The sequence below is a fragment of the Cariama cristata genome, unplaced genomic scaffold (assembly GCF_000690535.1).
Source record: "Cariama cristata isolate BGI_N322 unplaced genomic scaffold, ASM69053v1 scaffold1402, whole genome shotgun sequence".
NCBI classification, from domain to species: domain Eukaryota; kingdom Metazoa; phylum Chordata; class Aves; order Cariamiformes; family Cariamidae; genus Cariama; species Cariama cristata.
This window is the reverse complement of record NW_009605285.1, coordinates 9,712-34,308: the sequence shown is the minus strand read 5'-3', so window position 1 is coordinate 34,308 and position 24,597 is coordinate 9,712. Positions and strand designations below refer to the sequence as shown.

Sequence of the window (24,597 nt, the reverse complement as noted above, 5' to 3'; positions counted from 1 at the left end):
GCAGGATTCAAATCTATTTCAAATCTCATAATGGCATCTGCTTCTGCTACAAAATCTCGTCCTGGACTGAATATGGGAAGACAAAATTAGTGCTTTTCAAGAAGCAATCATCAAAGATCAATGACCATCAAAGTGCTTTACTTGGAGGGAAAAAGAAAGAGGCCAAATTTCAAGACAGCCAGACAGTCAGCGAGACTGGAGTGCTTGAAGCTGGTGGAATTTTTTTAAGTCATTCACAAATAGTATATCTACCCTTGACAGGTCATTTCATTCTATTTAGCACTTTTTATTCTCTGTGGTTTATAAGCTCTTAAGCAAATGTAAGAGGGAGGAAAAGCTAACGTGTCTGATAATACACTATATCAGGCTGACAACCTAACTGAATTTCCCCTGTGGTGCTAGCAAAACGCTGTTCCAAAAAGTAATAATGCATATGGAAAAAAAAAAAAAAAAAGGAGAAAAGGGGAAAAAAAGGATCATAGAGATCATGCCGTCACATTTAATTTCAGAGAACAAAACCTGAAGCTGATTTCTCTTTAGATCAGTTGTATACCAGTTGGAACATGGGTGCGTAGCACTGCGACAGAGTAATACGATCTGAGCTTTAAATAGCTGCCAAATAACCATGTGGTGGCTGGCAGCATTAAACGTGTTGCAATGAGAATGATCTGTTTCAAAGTAAAGCCACATAACAGAGGATAAGTCAATCTGATGTGGTACAGAAAAGGAGGGGGGAACGTTTTCCATTATCTTTCTGGGTTTCTTTCTGTTTCAAATGTATTTCCATCTTAAAGAAGCATTAATTTACGGTCTTTTTCTTAACCGGTTTAAAACTTGAATCATGTGCAGGTCATTTCTGAGAACATCTCCTTGGGGACCTGGACACAAGGTGGGGGGGAATGGTGTGCCAAATGTGAAGTACCACCGCTGAGGCCATCCCCTTGCCGCAACCAGTTCAGAGTGGCTGCTTCCCAGTATGAAAGGCACCTGCCCTGTGCAGAGGCTCCCTCCAGTTTGTACCAAACACACTCTTGGCAGTTTTTAGGAACAGATAAGGAACAGATCTACTGCAAATAACACGGGATGACTTCTGCTCCAGGCCCTCCCCTTATCCTCACACCAAAATGTGGAGCCTTGCAAGCACTCCGTGAGGCCCCTCTGGGTTCTTTGGGATGTAGGGGCAAAATCAGGTGCAGAGTTTGGAGGTGTTCAATACAGAAGATGCTGCCAGCCCTCCATTCCTTCTCCCTATTGCCAACGTGTCTCCTGGGGAAACGAGCCACATTGTGGACTGGAAAGACAGACCAGTTTAAACTGGTAACATGATTACGAGACATGGCGGGAAAAGTGGTACTGTAAATACTTGTGATTCTTCATCCCTTCTGTCACTTTTTATTATAGATGACTGACTTCTGTTTTCAATTTCAGCGTCAACATCAACTTCGGCAGCATCAGTCCAGACTTACTCTAAGTTAATACAGCAGAATTTCATGTGAACATACTTTATCTAGTCTTCACTGCCTGGAAATGACACTGCTGAAAGGACAGACAGGAACAGGAGAGCCAGAGGAAAACCCAGCTGCTGCATCAGAAGGTAAATAGCTCATTTAAGAGGTTCAGTATGACTTCTTAAAAGACAATAAGCACAACATACTTTGTAGCCAGTTTGGATTTTGCAAGAATGAGGAGAGCAATACAGACACTACTTCTGATCGTCCTACTAGCAGTTTACTACCACACTATAGAGTACAGTCTCAGTTGCAGCAGCTAGGCGCCCTGCAGAGAAATAAAGCAGGTTTTATTTTTCATTTCCTTGAAGGAGAACATTGCTCCACCTCACTAATGTAAATGTCAATAAACAGCCACATATTTCATGAAGGTCAGCTCCAGTGAAACTTCCAGCAGCCACCCCAATGAGTAACAAGAATAAACCTGGGGCAAATCCTTTTCTGACTGTTTCTGGCCGCAGCTGCCTTTACCCTGCTGTGTCAGCATCCCTCAGGAATCCACAACAGCTGCACAGCGGGCTGGCAGAGGGCATCATGGAGGGACCCTCACCCTCCTTTCTCTCCCTCCTTCCTCACCTCCATCCGCCCATTTTCTCACTGCCTCCTTTGTGGGCAGTCACAGTCCTCGCTATGTTTGCTCTGGACAAGCGGAAGATTGTCAGATGGAAAGTAACCAGAAAATGCTTCTTATCCACCTGTTCCTTTTACCATCACTTTTCCAAACATGTCACTTAAAAAAAAAAAATAAATCTCTTTTCTTCCAATATGACCACAGGCTATTAAGCCAGCCAGGCAATTAAAACAAACAAACAAACAAACAAAAAGAACTTACAGATTTGTGAGGAACACAGTTCTTTGACCAATTTCACAGAATATTTTGATTACAGTATTTAAACCTCTTTAAAATCTTTTACTCAGCTCTAATCATGAAAATCCCTGCATCGGCGCCAAGGATTTTCTAGACAAAAGGATATCTGGAAGAATGCCACAGAGCGAGTCTCCTTAGCTGGCCTGTCTTCACCGAGTTATTTAATGAAATCAGAAGAACAAGAGTTAGACTGTGCTTCTAGGTAATACCCATTCGGAAATGCCTCCCCACCACCCTCGCCACCATTCCCTGGTTTGCAGCAGCTACTTATTACACATCATGTGCTTACCCACATACGTGTTTTGGAGGGAGTAAGCTACCTGTCCCCACCATTTCAGAAAGAACCTGACTCTCAGTTCTGCCATTGGGAGAAGAAGATGGTATCCAATTAAAGCAAATTGATAGAGCTACAGACAATTGCCAAAAGCATGAGTTTGAGTGAAGAATGTATGAGTACTCAAGCAATTTCTACTGATGCCAGAAAGGCTTCCTGAAGTTTCTGAGGAAACCCTCAGGAACACCTTGGCTCTTCAACAGCCATGATGTCTACAGTCTGACGCGAAGGGTTGCCTCCAAGAGAGGCTGCCTCGCACACGAGAGTCTAACTAATTTAGCTGCATAATGAGGAGAATTCTGAAGATGCACATGGGCTGAATTAAGGGCTCCACGGGAGCCTTTGGCTCATTCCTTGCAGAGTTTATTAGTTGCTGCTGCACACATGGTTAGGTTTGCTGGAGGAAGTCCAGCTCTGAGGCACCTCTCAATTCCTCCAGCTTCTAAAAGTTGCAAGAAAGCGGCTGAAGCATATTGCCCCCTCTGAGCTCTTGTGGAGAAGGACTCTCCCCTGCAGAGAAGCAGACGGGGTTTGGGAGGGGTACCTAGTCAAATAACTCTTGATTATTGAATTTACCTCCACAATTACCAGTGAGTATCCTAGATTGTAAAGGGGGTAAATACCAACAGATTGTATTATTTGAGAAACAGTATGTGATTGTGTAATTAAGGGCTGGAATATAATACCATATGCACAAGGGGCAGGGTTAATTTCAGCATTTCCTGACTAACCGAGGGCATTATAGTGTAACCCTAATGTTCTCCGGATGGCTACCATTTATATGGAGTTCATATATGTGCTTATGAATATTTGGTTAAAATTCAGCCATCATACTCTATGACACAGTAATTAAAAACACCATGTTAGCTGCCAATAAAAATATTTTTGTGATTCAGTAATTATTCCAAACCTCATAATCCTAGCTCCCTTACCCCCTGCCCTTGTTGTCTTCCTGTTCTATAATGTATAAAGCTAATCTTGATGATGGAAAAATAAATAAGTAGCATGGAAGGCTGGAAAACTTCCAATCACAAAAGTTCCCAAAATGGAAGCAACATCCAATCTGGCCCACCACATCTTCTAGGTAGGCACTCCTTTCCTGCCTTTTAGTGATGCTTTCAGTATTCGTAACAGCTGTGGAATTAAGCATTATGAACAAGAAGAAACCAGTCTTTACTTTTCCCCATCAGTCCCAAACTATTCTGCATTGAGTTACAAAGTGAAAACCAACACACTCGCAGACGGATTTAATTTCAACTTGGGCCCAATGCCAGACAAAGTTTCCCAATTGTTCAAACTGCACTCGATCTTTTCCATACCATGCATACAGTCCCATCTTTACCCCATCTTCCAAACATATGTGCGCACACACACATACATACACAGAGAAACAGCCACTCCTACAATATGGAACCAAATCCATCTCCCCTGTTGTCTTAGCTAGGCTCATTGCCTTCCCTGCGATCAGTAGTAGGCAAGTTGGATTTGGTCTATATGCAGATTTTTAATGTTTGGGAAAATGAAAGCTACATAAAACATACGTTTTCGTGTCCTAGATATTGTCTTCATAATAAACTTTTTTTAATAAAAAAGTCATTTTACACAACCAGGAAAACGTTTGTTGGAGGAGCCAATTATTCCATCCAAAAATAAAAGGGTTAAAACTTGATTAAAATATTAATGCTATAATTCAAAGTACAATTTTGGCATAGCTTCAACTAGTGATTTAACTACGGCATTTTGGCTTATAAAATCATGCAACAAACATGGATTTCAGCATACAGAAGTATACGGCTTTCAAATGCTTACAGAAAAGAGAAATGTGTAACGGAAGTAGTTAAGCTTTTAAATGTACGGACTAGCACCAGGTCACTGTTCACGGCAATTGTCTTCTCTCTCGTCCTCTTCCCATGGATGCTGCAGGAACAACTGCACTCTATTTTTATAAAGTGCAGACATGTTTGCTTTTATTAAAGCTAAGGCAAGTAGTGGAAAACAGGAGAGGAGGTAGATTGAATTACTGTGTTTGAATGTTTGTTTTCTCCTCTACCTTCTACCATTCTCCACAAGCAGAAACATGAAGTAAATGTTAAAAGACAAATGTATAAAATGTTGATTTGGCCCACTTCATGTTGGGCTTTTGGTGGCAGAAAATTTTTGCTTTCCTCTGGTTGCAAAACTGTAAGAATGCTATTAATAGTATACCTGCTAATATGGAGAACACGTGTGTACTTTCTAAATAATTAAAAACAACTATTTGGACTAAAGGTGGTTTCTTCCTGTATTGAGTTCTGTGTCCTTTATCCTTAAACAAGTAACAGAAGGATTTCCAGAAGTCTGCCTGCACACTTAGGATTGCCATAATGGTAATAGTGTATAAAACTGTGTTCCAGTTTACAATTGTCATGAAGTTTCACTGGGATTCCTGTATTCCCTTCAGCAGCGTATGACTAGTCTGAGTGTAAATAAATGGCACGTCCTACCAACAAGAACAGCATTTTTTTTAAAATTCCTCTAGAGGAGACAACAAAAAACCCCCAGCCATAACGTACATAAACAGCAAAGTCTGGGCAATCCATTTTTTTCATGTTTGTGTAGTTTTCCAGATCAGCCATCGCCTGGACCCAGATGACGTACATCACGACCACCAGCGAAAACAAGACACCTGGAAAAGAAACACCAGGTTTCAACAGCAGAATGTGAGACAAACGCTGGGTGCATTTACTGTAATACCTAGAAACCCATCAAACCCACAGTCAGCCACCACTGTGTATTTTTTGCCTTTGGCTTCCTCTAACAAGCACTATCTCCATTTTGCTTCTGATTTGCACTGAAAGGCATACGCCCACAACAAAGGATGTATCTGGTTTTGGTAGCTAGACTGAAACACTGGTGTGTTTAGGGACAAAATTCAGGTAAGTATTTACAGTTTTGAAATCAGGAGCCAAGGAGGGGGGACGGGATGGGACAACCTGGAAAAAAAATACCTACTTTTGCCTCCCAAACTCTGACATTTTTCCCTATATCACAGTCTTTTGGAGGAGATATGAAAAGGGGAAAAGGGTGGGGAATCTTTCTATCATCTTCACCTCTCTACGTTTGCTTCTTTTTTCTTATGAAGAGGGCTTTGTTTGGAACACACTACCTTCAGAGTATCCTACTCAAATATTTTGCAGACGAATTCAGATGTATTTAATTCAAAATCCTCCATATTAGAAAAGAAGTTCCTGATACAGGAACAAAACCCAACAATAATGAAATAATAGCTGTGAAGCAGGCTATTAGTATTAACCTCAGACTGGATACAACAGTTTCCTGGAATTAATCCACCACATAATTCACAGCCTTTTCCCAGCCACTCCTCTGAAAGGCCTTTGGATGGTTTACACATGATAGTAATAGGAGCACATGTCCCTACAAACTTTGTTAATCTCTCTGTTACTATACACCAGAAGGAGATATAAGAATAAAGTGCTTTCCAAAGTATCAGTTGCATTCCTAATATTTCATTTCACTTTAGAGGTATGTGGACACTTGAGAAATGCAAGCCTTCAGAAATGCAGCACAGATGCTCCAGCAGAAGATTTGCTGGAAAACTGAGGGCACAAGTCTGAATTATTTGCATGCTCCAGCCTGTACCCACTTGCTCCCTGATCTTCAGCTGTCATGGCACAGTTACAGCAGCAGGACTACCTATTCCAACATTAAAATATTTGGGGGACACCACCCCATCATGTTTTTATCCCGGGATGTTTAGGTGCCTCATTAAAACCACAAGCCAGCGCATACTCCTGGGAACACTTATTGCCAAACTACAGGCTGTAGAGCCGCAGAGTGTAAGCCAAAGGTATTTGTGGTCTCTTCCCCATCCTCCTAAATACTTACAATGCAAGCTTGAACAGATGTGACACTTGTGGCAAAACCCAGAAATGCACTTTTGAAGCACCCATGGACAGACATTTGCTTCCAGATCCACCTGTCCTCATAACCTTTCATGGTTACCTTTCTTATTCTTATTGGTGCTTTATGGTCAAAATGTGATAGCTTTACATTCTGCACATCCTGAACATCTGATAGGTGAGAGCTCACAACTCAGTGCTTGTGAACACTTCGTTTTGAAGCCCACCAAAAAAAGAGCTAAAGTAGTTAACTTGATTCATAATCAAAACGACACTGAAAATCCCAAAGGATCTGCAATTTTTATGAGGCTGAAAGAAAGTAGAAAACTAAATAAAGAAAGAGGTAGACACATTTCCTGTCCATGAAATATACTTCCAGTATTACATTTTTTGCTAGGGCTCAAATTCCTAACAAAGTTTGAAAAAAATCAACACTCAACTCTAAAATGCATAAAATCAATTTTGAAAGTATTTTACTTCAGTAAAATTCAATTTTGATGGAATTTAGTACTGTACTTGTATTAAATATAAAATCAGTGAAACAGTCAGAGAGGAGGATCACCTTAGGGCCAGACATAAAGAATAAGAAATTAAATTGAAGACTCTCCAAATATAAGACAAATTTAGCAGAAGATTCCTATAACAGAACATCTAATGATAACAGATAATGTAGGCAACATAGGAAAATTAGAACCAAACAGAGTCAGTAACTTTTGATGTAAAAAGTAAAAAGAATCAGGGCCAAATGCATAAATGGAGGTATTAGAGTTTGTTCAAAGTTTCAAAACTTCAACCAAAAAAAAAAAATTATAGTCCAAAGATTTGAAAAGATACATTAATAATATGGTGAAATCCATATGAACATTGGAATTTATCTCTTCAGATAGCTGTACCTGTGCATTTTCAAATGTCTGTAGTCTTCTATTTAGTCTCTGCATCTGGGAAAACTTAGTCCAAAATGATAACGATTACAAAAAGTAGTGATGCATATTCCCTTACTATAGCAGGAGGGAAGTATAACCAGGTCTTGCACATCTGGAATGACCTCTGGAACCCTAGGCAGATACAAAGCTAAGTAGCCTCATTAGTCAGAAGCATCTGCCATTAAAACAAGACTCCGTCAGAGGTGCTTTAATCTCGAAATGGGCACTCCTTACTCTTCAGGTAGTCTGAAGCAACACCTTCTAGGTGGTTAAAGTAGAGCCAACACCATGTAGGTGGAAAAGAGCCAGTGCTGCCAGTGGTAAAACAACTTCAGGGAAGCTAAAATCCATGGGGTGATTTCACAGCAAGCTGTTAATACCTGTGTGTGGCAAATTGTCGGGTATGGAAATTTGCTGAAGACATGTATGTCAAGCAGAGATAAATGTCCTTCTTTAAAAGAGAAGAAAAAGAAAGGGAGAATATGTAAACCCTCTTAGTTAATTAAGGCACTAAAGGAGTATTTAAGGGTTCTCACTATCAGCTAATGGAGGCTAATTAGTAGGTATATTGCTTAGTGTGTTCAAGAAATGTCGTGAACAGTAGAATTAGGCTAAGTAAAAACTGACCATGTCCTGTTGCCTCCAACAGCATTTCATTCATTAGTGCTCCTTTTGTCTAATTTTCACAGAGTTATGATTTCATGGGAGTTAAGCACTTAGTCAGGACCTTACAGAATATATATTTATTCTGGGAAATCGGTTCCTGCAGCCTTGCACTGACTATCTATTGTGAATGTCATGAACTCTCATAGCCAAGCTCTAAGGCAAAATTACTGAGATGATTGAAAAAACCCTTCACAATCTCATGAAGCAAATATTTTTAGGAACAATGTGTGCTACGATGTATTTCTACATTTTCAGCATTTAGACCTTTTGCATAGTGTGCGGTTGTCCATTTGCCCTTGCCTTTTAGTGAATATAAAATAAAACAGCAGTTGCATGAATCGGGAATGACGGGGGAAACTATTCCTAGAACATGAAATATGTCTGAGAGAGATTAAGACAAATAAATACTTCCCTCCTCCTTCTTTTCCTTTCTTTTTTTCCATTTTGCATTTTTTTAAGAACACACATGTTTGATACACAGCTCTGTGCAGCGTGATAAGACGTGGACTTCTCTGAGGTCGCTCTTTTCTGTCTTTTGCATTTATTCTTTTGAATTTCTTTCAAACAAATACTTGTGCATATTGCAGAGGAGAAAGAATACAGAACCTTTAGAAATGTCTATAAATTCAAGAAGCAGTTTGCTGGCCTTTAGTACTTATTCTTCCCACGTAGAAATGCCTTTCACTTGTCAATGGTGAATGGCTGTTTATGCATGAATCTTTTACTATGCAGACACGAAGACAACAGGTGCTGGAAAGAATGATGTGAGCTTTTTACTTGTGCCTAGAAGTTGAGAACTCTTTATCTCACTTGAAGAAAACTTGTATGTGTGTGTATATATTTTTTTCTTCAATTGCGTTTTTCTTTCCTTGTCCTCGTTACAGATTCTACCACCTACCTTGGCCTCTTGTGACCTTTATTTAAAAAGTATGGTTGACATTCCACTCTGAAGTACGTGCAGAGGATCACACTTAAAAGTTATGGGAGCTGGCACATATCTCTGAAGACAGATTTTTGTCCTCATCTAGGAGCTAGAATTAAAATATCAGCTTTTTTCACTCTTTTGGCAGGAAGCAGAAGTCGTACTTCTAATCTTGCTTCTTCACAAGGGTGTGATTCTCTAATGCTCTGTGCACATCCTAGGGGCTTGCTTGTTTGACATCAGTACAAGAGGACAATTTTCACCACCGTCCAGGCAGGAACAGGCCCAAGGTAATTACGGACTTTATTGAAGGCTGCTCTAAGTGATTATTTTACAGCAGCTTTCACTTCTTTTCCTATGACCTTTGAATCAACTGTAAGGCTTCTTACAGTTTGCACTACTGTAGCTGCTCTTGGTCCATCCTCTGATATTGCAGACATGGAGGTGAGGATGCAAAGTCACTGACTGTGGTATCGCTGAACTAATACGCACTTTTTCCCCAAAGGTGTAGCATCTGTAGTTTCACCTGCAGCCTCAGGTAGTTAATGTGGTTACAAAGCTTAATAGGGAAAGCCGCTAGTCAATAAGCTGCCACCAATACAAATGACTAATTGTGTGTGCCTCTCCATTTGCAGTAGTTCAGCTGAACCACTCAGTAGGAGAAGTGGGCAGCCTTTCTTAAAGATCAGGAGGAAGAAAAGGCAGGTGTGTGACTCTGCCACAGACCAGACATCAGAATTGCCCTGTGGATAGGTTTGCTGCTATTCTGGGCCCTAGATATGCAACACTATGGAGAAGTTTCTGAGGTTCTCTTGGCCCTTGGAGACCCTTTGCAGTTCATCCACATGGGCACCAGTGATGCTGGCAGAGAGACCTTGAGTGGGTAATTACAGAGCTCTGGAGGGTGAGAGGTAAGGGCATGGGGCCCAGGTGATGATGGTCTCAAACCTGCTGCCCAAAGGATAAAAACTCTACAAAAGTTGGTATGCACTGTGCATCAGCTGCTAGCTTTGTAGCTAGTGTCACAAGCAGCGCTTTGGCTTCTGTGACCACGCGACCCTCTTTGAGATATGAGGACTGCTGGGGAGAGGTGAGATCCATCAGACAAGGTGGGGAAAGAGCAACAGGCTCAGTAACCTTGCGAGAAGAGATGCAAGCAAGGACCATTGGCAGATGGACATCAAAGCCTCCAGATAAGCAGGGGGAAAGGAATGGAGAGCATGTACGTGGGACAGAGCAATGAAGGAGGCTCATACACTTCTACTGAGAAACCCCTACCCAAGCCAAAATGTCTTGTCCAATTTGAGTGGCTCCAGGGTCCTATATTCTGCTTCCACCACTACCTTTTGGCAAATCATAGCAGGATTTTGCTAAATATCTTTGCTTTTCAACAACAAGAATGGCAATAGAAAAAATAACACAGCTCTTCTCTGAAGCTCTGATTGAGAACAGTCCTGAAGTTGAAAGATACTGCATATACAAAGAGTAAAAAGTCAGGATTTCCCTTGAAGAACATCTGCTCTATAGGGACAAAGGGTGAGAGGGGCAAAGAGACAGGCCTAAGGTCACACACTGGGATAGTAAAGCTCACTTAACTTCACACACCTAAAAAAATAGTCTCTCTAGATTCCCTCGGTAAAGGAAAGAGAAGTGTAGGGTTCCTCCGCGGTGCATTCATCTGATCCAATTAGGCCCCTCTTTCAGGATGAAATGAATCCCCAGCTGGGGGAACTTCTTACATACCTAGTGTTTTTACTGCCAATGAAGGTTATTGCCTCTTGCAGGCCTCCTAGGGAAGCCAAGGGAGACTAGCACAGACTTGGGGATCTAACTTTCTCCTGCCTAAACGAGGGCAGATTAACTGACCCAGAGTGGAGAACACACACGTCGCTTCGCGCCTCTGCCCGTCGGTTCCTGGCGTCTTTCAAGTGCCCTTTTCCTCTCTAACAGCCTCTGCTACTTTCTAGTGACAGCTGAGGTTTTTTACAGATTACAAATGCAGAAAAAGAGCAGGACTCACATGGGCTCTTACCCTGCAAATTAGTGACAGAAAGCATTGAAATATCTTAGGGTTTCCATCAGACTATGAATATTTTTTGTATGTCTTTTAAAAGTGTGGAGGAGTAATTCTCAAGGGATCAAATGCAAGTATGCAGGAGTTTTTTTTCAGCAAAAATATTATAAAATCCTTCCTGCACTTCACTGAAGGTCCTTTAAAAGGGAATAATGATCACTAGCTGCATATGAAGAGCTGCGAGGTGAGGTGGGTAAGCAAGGTCAGCAGGTCAGTAACAAAAGCAGAAAGAGACCCCAGGCCTTTTGGTCCTGACACGAGTGGCTCTACCCTGTAAGACAAACCTGCTCTCGCAGGGCTGCCTCTCACCAGGCTTTATAGAAAGGAGAACAGTGGTTGAGCACATAATATCATTTACATCCCACACAACTGAATCTTACACACCAGTGTGACAACTTCTCAGACTTTTCAAGGTTAACCGAACAGCATCCCAGAGAGCTGTCCATATCAGCTGAATCCTGGGAGGGGGCATTCTCCATAGTACGTGTGAGTTATGAGGAAGAAGGGAATTCAGTTATTTGTTATCATTCATTCACAGAGGTTTAGAGCTACCACTTACTCATAGGTGACAACTATTTTGTGTACTCCAATCACATCCAAAACATTTCACCTATATGTGTCATGTGAATGTGCTCTGTCTTCAAACTTCTTTAGAGCCCACCGTAATCACCTTTTGTGTCACTGATAAAAAAAAACAAAACTTTCCTTAGCTAAAGCCCTTGAGAATCCTACAAGGCAGCATCCCTAAATATGCATTCTTTTTCCTGCTAAAAAAGTAGATTGAATTGCAGTGTAATTCCATGATTTGTCCTGGATTTTTTTTTATCTTAATCCAAAGGTAGCTTTTAGAATAGCTTCATGACTAAATAACTCCGGAAAGAGTTGTCTCCAAGGCAGGCAGTCCACAAGGCAAAGGACAGAAGCACATGCTTTTTCTTTCTTTTAACCATGATTAATATAATTTTTGGTCACAGAAAATGGAAGAAATACCTCATCCTTTCTATTCTTTAATTGACTGAGCAAACAGTATACCCACCAGCAATGATGAAAAAGCCTCCTCCTGCTTTGTACAGAATGTGGCTGGCAAAAGGAGCTGCACAGATGATGAAGAAACTAGCCATCACAATAGTGAGCACTCCCAGGAGCATAAGAACTGTCCAGAAACCTCGATAAACTGGAGAAAGGGAAAAAGGAGAATAAAAGAGTACAACACTTTTTAGAACTTAAACAAGTGACATATTTGGCTAACAAAGATTTTTCTTTTCCCCTTCTCTTTTCACTTGCCTTATTAACAAATGGAACTTTCATTCTGTTGTGCATATACATTATATATCATGTGGACCAAATTAGGTTTGAACACCAGTCCTTATCTGATGATCACGGAAAATAGGTTGTAAGTTACCAAGAATGAAAACCGTCTGCTTAATATTTAGCAGTGTCTTGTAAGATAGCAACTTGAACAAATTTGTGCTCTTTAGAAAATGGTACACCAAAGCTGTAGCAATGATTCTTTGGGATAAATGATTGGACTGACAGGATACAATTGTTTTACCAAAATTGTCTGGGAGAAGCAGAGACCCGCGACATCTTGACATTCTTAGTGCTCAGACCGTATCACCAATAGCAATCTGTAAGTTCTCCACAATTTACAACTGGATAATTCTCCTCACATATAGTCATATTCAATAGACAGAAATCTAAAGCAGGAGGGGGGAGAAAGTCAAAAAATGTGAACCATGTTTCTGAAAAACAGTTAAGTATTTTAAACCAGCCTATTCCTGCTCTAAAGCTCTTTGTATTTTATTAAATTTAAAATGTGATGTTTCAGAAGCCCCTGTTAAACAGTGCCAAGCAGTGCTGAATTAATGGATGCAGCTGGTGATAAATGAGCCGAGAGTTTTGTGACATACTCTGGCCAAAAGAGTCTTTCTAACAATTATTTTTTAGCTGGTTAATTGCACATCCATTTAACTAAGTCATCATTTTATAAATGCTACAAGAGTGACATAAATTTCTCCCACGAATTTAAAAATTGGTACATTAACACAACCCATTAGTAAAATTATGAGTTGCAAAGATCTCCAGTGTCAGATCTGAAAATCTTGAAGCACTGACAATTCAGTAAGTGAAAAACATTTCCACCCAACTGAGGGAAAGCATATAAGCCAGCTGGCAAGTCAGGAAAAGTGAGTCACAAAAGAAACTGCCACTTATCATTTGACAGCACCTACTTACTGTTATGGCAAAACACAACCAAGCAACTATTATACTCGTTCATATCCTGAAAGTTTCAAACTCATACAGTTTCATAGAGCCAGCTATTCTGGAATAATTTGGGTTTGCTCTCATCTGAAATCTGAAGGTGCACTAGACAGTATCAGCTTGTGCTTCCCACTAATGTGTTCCAAAAATCGATAGTTTTTTACTTGATCAGCTTAACTCATGTTAAAGTATGCATCATCTTCCTTCTCTCAGCTTTGTAAATGTATTAGCTAGATCACGTTCACCACATCACATTAGCCACACTTTTTAAATAACATCCTTTTTAATCCAGGCAAACATTCAGAGACACTGATCAGCAGATTTGAGCATGGGAAGGATGAATGTGTCTGAAAGTAGCTGGCAGAAGGGTTAAAATTGTCTTTTGGTTCATATCCAAGACAAGTCTTCTTTCCACATAAACAAAAAAATATGGAAAGAGTAGGTAAGAGTTAAGGCTGTGGCTCAGCAAAGCAGTTAAGTGCGTATTCTGCTGTACGTACTCTACCCCTTATGGGACTTAGACACCTGTTTAAAGTTAAACACATAGTTAAATGATTCACTTAATGAAAATGGACACTGAATGGAGACCTAGAAAGGTAAATCTCTCAAGTCCTTCAGTCTTGGGTTTCTGAAGCAATTTCATGTTATTTTACTCATGGGGCTACTTTGCTAAGCTTCAGTGCAGTCCCCAAGTCCATGGGACATTACTTCCTCATTTAAAACCTAATACCGCTAAATCAGTCTATAACCACCCAACTCTTTTACACGGATGGCCCAAGGTACTTCAAAGTCATGCTACATAATAGGGCACATTGGCCAAAATGGACCTTGAGAAAGCTTTCTTTGAGATCATTATGGTCAGTCACTTAAGTCATACAGCACTGTTTCTGTTTTCTGAATGGATGAGGACACAAGATTCTCCAGCATTACAAAATCAGTATCCAATTTCATTATCTGCTCTTCACACAGGAAGCTTTGAAGTCTGCTTTTAGTGAAATTTTACCAGAAAAGCTTGACTTGTTCAAATATTCCTGGAAATGGAACACAAAAGGAGTACAAATGTAACTGATGAAAATTTGTTTAAACCTCTCTCTAACTGTATAAAAGAAAAGCTGTTTCTCTGCTCCAACAGCATAACTATTTTATGCATTGTACGTGAAATACTGATTTGACTGAGCTATCACCTGAAATAAGCTTCCATTCTATTTCTCTAGAAATAATTATTCACTCTAGAGAATCATGGATAAATTCTGATGATCCTAATACTTGTTTATCCAGCTAACTCTGTCATTAAATATCAATTAGAAAACAGACTATAGCTGACAGGTAAAAAGTCTGCAATGCTCCCAAATCTGTGGCTTTTCAAGCAAAAGACTACCCCCTCTAATTTGCAAGACCGTTAGTCATTTGGATCATCTGTGGCACAGGCGTGAGGAAACAGCCTAAGAGCATTTAGACTTTTTCTTTAGTAAGGGAGTTAAAAAGCAACCATCTTTCTGCAAAGAAGGCTTCACTTATTTCATCCTCAGACCACTTCGGTTCAGACCACATTTCCCATCTTCTCTGTTTAGATGAGCAAGACCAGCTCCTACAGGGCTAATCACTCAAAATTACAATACAGCCCTACTGCTGTCATTTACCTTAGCTGGCATCTGTAGATGAACACAAAAGAGTTGGCTGAAATTAAACCTTCCTAAGAATGAACTTACTCTTCAAGACAAGGACTTCACTGCACTGGGATTGAGGTGAACCACAACAGATAAAATGCAACAGAAGATGCTGCTTTGAATTATGTTTCTTTATATCCCATTAAAAGGGCTGACATTGTGATCCAAGCAGCCTGTTTCAAGAAATAATGGTTCAGTCTACCTAAACAAAGTGTTAACAGAAGTTTTCACCACTTGAAGTCTCTCTGAGGCAGCTCATAAGATAGCCCGTGTTCTGGTCCGGATGACAAGGAGTATCCTTGCCTCTGCAAGGTACTTCACAGATATTTTTGAGTTAGCTACCTCAAATACATGCATTATTCCAAGTATTTCCTACAATGGAAGAAACAAAGTACAAGCACTGCCGCAGAGTCCAAGGTAAACCTATCTGCAGTGTTAATCTTAGATACCATTGCTCTGTGTTGCAAAAGTGCTAAACAGAAGGTTCTGTAACTTGTCTTGGTAAGCTGCCCCTTTGTTGGGTACAACATTTGCCTTGGCAGTGACAGGCAGGACTAAAAATAAAACAGTACTCAGAGGAAAACAGGAGTACACACGATGTGCTTGTCTTTGAGCTCTGCACCATTCCGCCTGTATACTACGGGAACATTACAGCTGCAGTATATCCCTCCAAAATTGCATGACCTGTAGTTTTCCCTCGCTACCTGCTTTTCTCCCTAAAGATCCTAATTTAGGTCCCTCTGGAGACTTCTGCATCATTTGAAAACTGGAAGAAGTATGTAGTTTTGAGTAAGGTATCAAATTTTGGAGAAATGGCTGAAAATTATCAAAAGCCCCCTTTTCTAGTAGAGTAGATCCCAGCATTGATTATAAACTGAAGCCGCAGATTCATATTTTAAGAAGTTACTGGTGCATGACACGAAAGAGAAGCAATAATATACCTGACAAAGTTACACAGCTGTGTCACCTACAACACACGCTTGTGCAATAGCCGTGCACACCTCTGAAGCTCCGTAACAGGTTATTCAGGAACAGGATAGCTAATGACACAATGCGACACCCATCTGCTACCGGAGATGTTAACGTCAGCCTCATGAAACCATACCATGAATTTTATTGCCCTTGCTGACTTCAAGTGTTTTAAACACTTCTCCCCGGTAACTAGCGATAGAACAAGAGGAAACGGTCTCAAGTTGTGCCAGGGGTGGTTCAGGCTGGATATTAGGAAGAACTTCTTCACTGTTAGAGTTGTTAAGCATTGGAACGGGCTCCTCAGGGAGGTGGTGGAGTCATCGTCCCTGGAGGTGTTCAAAACACGTTTAGATGTGGCGCTTCAAGACATGGTTTAGTGGGTTTAGCGGGCATGGTGGCATCAGGTATACAGGTGGACTTGATGATCTTTGAGGTCTCTTCCAGCCATAATGATTCTACGATTCTATGAAAATCTCAGCCATCAGCCCATACATTTTCTATGGCCTATCAAAAAAAACCCCAGCCACTTAATACTGAATTTAATATCAATGTGAATTATTAAGCACTACAAAGCTGAAAAAACCATTTTGAAGCACGTGTGAGTACAGTGCTGCGTAAACATTATTAAAGACAGGCAAAATGACTTGGAAAAGTTGCATAGAATTTTCACCCACAAGCTCACATCCTAAAGGGCACCTTTTCTGTGATTTGACTGTGGATTGTATTTTAGAATATGACTTTTTTACCTATTTAATGTAAGAGGTATCAAAATGCTTTTGACAAGAGTATTGCCCCCCACAACATAAAATACCGTGAAAGGTAAAGTGCCTGAACTGCCCTAAATCAGGGGTATCTTCTCTGCCGATAAACAACTGCAAATGAGATCACAGATCTCGGCAGCAGCACAGGAGACAGACCTGGCAACACAGTAAACCTCACAAGACTTTTCTTAATTTCACTCAGTACCCTTTACCATCCCTTAGTAGTAATAATCTTTTTTTAAATAACCTTAACAGTAAAACAAATACAATAGTCTCAGTGTGAATACATTGCTTTTTTAAATACTTCTTGCTTTATCATTGCTTGGTGGCTGGGGAGTTCTCCCTTAGCAAATGTACTGTATTACAGTCTCATGGCCAATTATGTGACTGTACTACACAACAGCATTTTTTTTCCTAGAAATAGGCTACTGCTAACATGTCACTGTAGTTTTTATTTTCAGATTTCATTGCTGATATTTTCTAGATTACTTTAGGTTAATTTCAACCCAGTAACAAACCTCCCAATAAATTTGATCACACCATTTTAGATTTAACAGTTGCTGAACTAGAATTTTGCTTCAGTCCTATAAATATTGTGTATTGTACATTATATTAGGCACTACTTCAAATGCTGGCAATGTGCCCAGTACTGGACAAAATAAGATACTAATAGTCAGGAAAAAAAGTATTAGCAGCTACAAATCAGAGTATTAAACTAATGTGTCAGCGCAGCCCCATTAAATGGCTTCCAATTTAGCTTCAGAAGGCACTGGGGCAATTACAGCAGTTAAGGAACTATTGTTTATTTCCAAATACAGTTGGAAAAAAAAAAAAAAACCTCAAAAATAAAATTAATGACTTAACTAAATGTTAGATTTTACACCACTTCTTCTTAGGAATAATGTCACTATAGCGAACAGGACTACTTGTACTATTAAGAACTTTGTACATTTTTCAAAAACAGGCCTAGTATTGTCCTGTAGCAAAAGAAATTTATAAAAGTGTGATAGTCCTTGAATGTCAGTGTTAAGCAATCTAATGACATGATACCACGCATTAATCTAGATAGCAATGAATTATTATTTAAGTACTATACTACTATATTTTCAAAATACCCTGACGGGATAACCAATCTGATTATGATTATACAAATGTATGTTTGGTTTAGAATGTAGAGGTCACTACTGTGGCGCTTTTATTGTATATGTTCATTTCATTATTTTTTTTTATTCCAAGGTTGTAATTTGTTGCACATACGCTTGTGAATCATCATATAAATGAATCTGCTGCCAACACAATGACATGTTAAGTCTACTTAAGAGCTGCACGCTGTAATAGCTGTCACTATAAACCACTGTACCATCACAGAAAGTCACGAGAGTCAGGCTTCCCCCGAGTTCATTCAGATGCCTGTTTCAGGTTAAGATAAATGACATGGCCTACAAATTTCTTTAAGCACATTAACCATAAATGATGGTTAGCACAGCTGTGGACCACACCTTACGCTGCAGGTAGATGAAGTCCTCCCCACTCCACCAAGGTATTTAACAAAACCAGTGAATGAACAAAACCATTCTAACTGTGATTAAAAGACACAGCAAGCTGCAATTTCAAAGCAGTGCTATCTAACCCTTCGAAGCTGATCATGCATCTGACAGTAATGATGAAAAGAAATCTAAGACATTAAAACATGCATTTAGATCTCCAGTATAAGCATCAATGCAGGCTTTTCCGTTTCTACATTCCCATCTAAGGCTATAATTCCTGACACCAGGAGCTCATAGTCTAGATTGGGACAGCAAGATGTACCATGCTTTTGGTCTAAAGCTTTGTAAGGTGTACTATAACACTAAACTCCAAGGTCCTTAGTGTTTTGAGTCTTTCGGGAACTGTCACACAAACATCATAAAACCAACATACAAAAAGATGTAAATAAGCTAAGAGGGGATAGATTGAGCCTCTTTTGATTTCTGGCCCAGAAAAGCTCTGAGCCAAATTCCTACTGATACTAAAGCCAAAGGAGTTATGTCAACAGAGAACTTGGTCCAGACACTGCACTCAAAAATCATCAGAGATTTTATGTTCCTCGGGAAATTTATCTTTGCCTGAGCCCTTCTAACTGGATGGTAACATGGCACTCCACCAACAAACCACATTTGTGTTTCCACTAGGGGCTGCAGATAAATCCAAATTCCTCTGATAAGGTCCCAAAAGCCTCTTAAGCCAAACAGTCTGTAAAAGATGTCACGTGCCTTTGCTTGCTCAGAAACTAACAGTTCTGTTAACAGAAAGTTGGAGATTTTTAGGAAAATGTGTTCTACATATATGTTTGATTTTTCTAATGAAGTTTAAAGCTTTTTATTCAGCTGTTTATTTTTCTATGAAAGAGCAAACTAAGTATTTTTCAGATGACATACTATTTCTTCTTATCCACTGCCAATTAATATAGGACTTGAGGGACTCACTAAAAACATAGTGATAAACCTGTGTGGGAGATTTCCTTTTTTTAATCCCCAAAAGTGAATATGTTGAGAAAGCTATGAGAATGGTAATATTGTGTCAAGAATCAGTAGCAGAACCAAAAAAAAAAAAAACAGATAATAACCTCAATCTTTTGGTACTGTCCTCTTGTTCTATGTTTAGCTGATGCAAGGTATTAGATGGAGCCAACTGGATATACAAATAGTTGATGAAATCTTGTTCTTCATTAAACTAAACTGAGGGCTTTTGCCACTGGCTTTTACAGAGAAGCATTTCCTCCACTCTGAATCAAGAAGAAGAAGATAACCTTCTAGCATTTCTCAATTTAGCAACGGCACTTGCAGCGAGGTTTTAAAAACTTGTTTGCCAAATATCATGGGCAGGACTGTCAAACTAGACTAAAGGAGAAACAAGTTTTGAACTAACAGAAGAGACGATGACATAACCTTCTTCATAAAAACTTGTGAAAGATTCTTGAACAAGCATACTTGCTCTAGTAAATAACTCAGCTTGGATGCTGAAAATGAACCGGAGGCATTAGAAAAACCCTCTTCAGTTTTAATGAGCTCAAAAGCAATCCAACTGTATCTATTTATATAGCAGGAATGGTTCTGAATACGCTCTACCTGGGCCAGCAGCTAAAGTACAGTTCTGCCTATTTTTAATCTCCTAATATGAAATATAGATAGGAAAAATATATTTGAGCAGTGGTTCGTTTGGCAAACATTAACTAAAATTAATTAAACTTTTGATGATATTCCTTCTCCTTTCCTTATTCTTTGTTTGTCCACTTCTGTGTAATCATGCGATATAATTTGAGGATCCTTTGTGAATGTATGAGTGAATGGTGGAATACAAACTCTGTCTAGATTATTAGGAGCTGATGAGACTGTCACTTTCAAATGGAAAGATAAACTGTTCTAGATGTGCTGTGAAGTTACAGATTAGATCTCTGAATGGTTAGGTCTGAATTCTTCCTGGACAAACAGTTCATAAATTCTAAAGATTAAAAAAACTATTATCAGTCCAACTTACTTTCTTTTTCATGTCTGCAGCATAAAAAGCGGATTCTGAAGACAGTTCAAAGTTAGCAAAGGCATAATTACAGCTTCAGGACAGGAAGGGATCACTTAAGTCACTGAGTCAGCGAGCTCAGACACATGCAGCATCCACACATCACTGGTTATTTAAAAAATCATATGAAATACGTATCTGAAGTGATTTACTTCAAATATGTTTGCATAAAGCCCTTGATCTGATGAAATGTGACCAATATTTTAAAGTAGTTTTTAAGAGTTGTAAAAACAGAGCTTTCCAAGCATTATTCAAACATAAGGTTTTCCATTACTGTGTATCTTCCATATACATATATTCATATGTATCTCCTTTACAGCAGTAGAGTTTCTCAGTGTTAGTATCTCAGTTTAACATAGTTACGTATTTTGAACTATTATAGAGAATATATATATATATATTTAAAAAGAGCTCAGTTCACAAAACAAAACTGTCCATTGCTACAGACTTAGGCTACATTGTTCACGTATGGCACACACTGTTCAGGGCAGTTTCAGCACCTCAGCTCCCTATAGTGTCAACGGAGAGAAGCTGGTACATCCAGCAATCGGTGCAGGATGTCTGAGTTAGCTGAACAAACTTAGATAGCATCAAGGTCCCTCTCCTCCTTCCTCATAAAGTAAAAATGCAACATATTTCCACTTGTTGTTATTTATTTAAAAAAAAAAAACACACAACAGTTTTATTGGAATACATGAGAATTACTTGTTTAATGCATTCAGCCCAAGGAAGATATTTTTTATGATGTCGGAGAAAAAAGTACTAAAAAGGAAATGTCCCTTTTTTAATAAATTACTTCCATTTGCCATCACGCTTATAGCTAACCATTCATGTAAGTGCTTTGCTAAATAGTGGCTTAAATATGCATGCTGTAAAATTATGAGAAGTATGAAACACCAAAACTCTATTAATTAAACTGTGTGGAATGATAAGGCTGTTTTATACTGAAGCTTCCAAATTTTTTTCTTGAAACTATAGGCATTGTATCCATTTGCAGCCAAAAAAATACTTACTGATTGCAGAGTCATAGGAGGTTGAGTTGTGTTCACCTCGGATAAGAGGAAATGGTGACAGGTAAGCGTGTGTACAATTCTTAGAGGGTGACTGGTTAACTAAAAGTGAAAGAAAGCTGAAGATTAGTATTTTACTACCTCAACAATAAAATATTTTAAGCCTGTTCTTCAAATGGGCAAACTGAGTTTTGTAGTTCAAGATTCCAGGTTCTTTTCCGGGTAAGAGCTTACAGGGGTTTTGGTTTGGTAAGAGATACCAGCCTTGATATCCAGCCAAGGATATTCCTTAAAGGGCAACACAGATTTGTACTAGAGGAACAGTAAAGCAGCCTTGCTGAAGGCACACTGCAATTTATATGCAATGCATACATATGCTTTTATATGCATATGTACCTTTCTCTTGTGAGGGTTAGTTATGTCTCTCTCATTATTGCATGTCCCACAAAAAAAAAAAAAAAAAAAAAAAAAAAGACCCAGGAAATTACTTTTTCTCTTGTGAAAGAACAATGAAAAATATCAAACATCTTCAGAAAGTTTATAGTCTCAACAAATATGAGTTTACTCTATGGAATCAATAACCCCAGAGAAGGGTAATTTCACCCTTTATATTAAATGCTTATAAAAGCATCACCTTCTTCCTTGTGAAAGATAAAAGCTGACTCTAGCTTAAACCACATTTAAATTTCAGATTCCTGGCCACAGAATTCTCCAGATAAATAACAAGGGGAAATTAACTACAGTGAATATTACATTTGCCACCTAAGACCAAGCAATATATTTAGCAAAATATGGGTTATTGAAGTCAAATTTGTACGATGGCACCTGCTTTTCACAAGGATTGTGGAAATCATGCAATAAGGAGAGGGAGCTGTAAGGGTCAAAGACAGGAAAAGAAGTTTTGCTTGACCTCTTCTTCATGGGAGATTTTGGTTGTAAAATAATATCTGATTTCCCAAAATCCTGGCATGTAGTGAAAGAAAGTAAAAGGTCACCTATGAATTTAGTAGAGGAATTCTTCTGGAGAACATGTGTCCTACAACATTTTCACAGTGGATTTGCCCATGCCCTCCTTAACCCACTCATAGAGCTAATTGGAGAAACCTTCCAAGCAAAAATTCATGGATCATCCTAACCACTAAGCTCTTTTTTCCTACGTTTCAGAAATAAACAGTCTGTTTAACACCAAGTGGCAAGAGACTGTCCTGATAAGAATGGACTCAGGTTAACAGGGCAGACGTAATTATCACAGCACAAGTTGATAGTTAAACATGTATCATTTTGTCCCAGGGTTTCCTTTAGTACATATTACAAAAATGTTTGTCAAGAATTTATTTTAGGGTAGCTGAAGAATCTGATCAGTCAAGAAGCCATATGAAATCCAGTAATTCATCAGACAGAAAAAAAAAAAAACCACAAAAACTTTGAGAACAAACTAATGTAGACAATGTAAAAGGAAAAAGTTACTTACTATACCAGAAATTCCACATGCTGGTATTATTCTCTCCTACATTTCCACTAAACCAGCACCTCCAGAAGAAACCTTCATGATGGAAAGTGGCTTTCTCTCCCTATAGGGTTAAAAAAAAAAGCCATTATCATACAATTTTCAAATGGCTGAAAGAATCAAGTTCACCTGAAATTAGATGTTGAGGTAAAAAACATCACCATCATAATGAAACACAGCCTGACTGAATACAGGTTAGCTATAGCATATGTAAACTGTTATACTTCCTTTGAAAGAATGTCATATTCCAAAAGTAGTATCACAAAAGACAAATTCATTTTAGAGTTGATTACAACTGGTTACAAGAGGTTTTGATGCAGGCTTATAAGCTTCCAGAAGGTCAAAATGAGTATATTCAAAAGTTCATACAGAAGTAAATTCTTACAAAATAAACACATCCAAGAAACCTACATATATAATTCTTGTTATAAATAAAAATGTCCATACTAACCCTAGCATCTTCAGGTGCTTTTGAACACCTTCCTATTTCTGTAGCAAGAAGCCAATAATCAGTTCCAAATGCCACCAAAAAAAGCAAAACCCCCAGAGCTGCAAAGAAGCCTCCAAAAAATATCCCCACACTCAGCTTCATTATCACAGTTATCTTTTAAAAAAATGGTTAATTACTTTAGAAGAAACTGTAAAATAAATAAAATTATTGGGCAAGTTACTAAAAAGCTGTCTGGAGAATACAGCTCATATCTGAAGAAGTTTCTTTTCACTTGACTTTCTGCCTGTGCCCTTCTTCTCAATGCCCCGCAAGTCGATTTGTGTCTCCTAATTTGTGTTCCATGTGGCTGACTCAAGCCTGACAGATGAAAAAGGCCTTCTATTTTAGGACACTGATGGCAGAGCTTCATTCTGGTTCTCTCTCTGGGCGAGGCCAGTCAGAAATAGCTGACCTTCCCCTAACTAATCAGGGATTGACTTGAAATATTATTGCAGCTGGTGCATCAATATGAGTGGAGATGGAGATGGAGTTGCTGTGGCTCTGTCCGTCCATGTGAACCGCATTACGGAGCACACAGTAGCAGCAAGGACTTCCAAAGTTCAGGCTTGGTCGTAAATGTTTCCTTGGTTGCTAGCAGGGATGGAAACACATGCAACACTTTGGAAGTTACTATAAGTCACATTACCAAATGAAGACTGAGATTTTTTTTACAGAACTTTAAAACATGATAGCCAAATTTCAGAGGTGCCTTTGAAAAATCCTAACCTTTATTACTAATACAGTTACCTTTAAAAATTTATGTCTTACCCTTTAACAACACTAAATGAAGCATTTAAGTGCTTTATTTATTCAGATGAATTTTATTTGCATATATCAAAAATGCATGCAATTCCTCCCAGCACTTGATAAAGAAACTTCAATCTTTTTTAAAAAAGACGACACTTTTCCGTACATGTGCTTTGGCCATTTTGGCAGGTGATGAGATAATACATTTAAATTCCAAGGACCCACTGCACAAGAAAAAGGCTTTTTCAACAACTTCTTTTCATGCCAAGCAGGCCTTCTCTAGTGGATTACAGGGCATGGCCCCATAAAGATTTGTTGAGTTTATACCATGCACCAGATTCTGCAGTCCCTACCCAATAAAATTTCATTGGCATTATCTATCACCAGAGTAGAAATTATTCCACTGATATCCCATGCTGGGAAGTGCTGGGA

The 24,597-nt window shown here is 39.0% G+C and overlaps 1 protein-coding gene across 1 annotated transcript; it reads right to left on the bottom strand.

Annotated features, from left to right (window-relative positions):
* Nucleotides 1–5,160: 5,160 nt before the first annotated feature.
* On the bottom strand, nt 5,161–23,685 carry TMEM182 (transmembrane protein 182). The gene is made up of 5 exons (XM_009695874.1): nt 23,380–23,685; nt 22,893–22,992; nt 21,425–21,523; nt 12,231–12,368; nt 5,161–5,375 (listed from the first exon to the last, which is right to left on the bottom strand). Exons 1-5 carry the CDS (start codon nt 23,518–23,520, stop codon nt 5,161–5,163), a joined length of 693 nt encoding a protein of 230 aa, XP_009694176.1. The 5' UTR covers nt 23,521–23,685.
* Between the last annotated feature and the right edge of the window lie 912 nt (nt 23,686–24,597).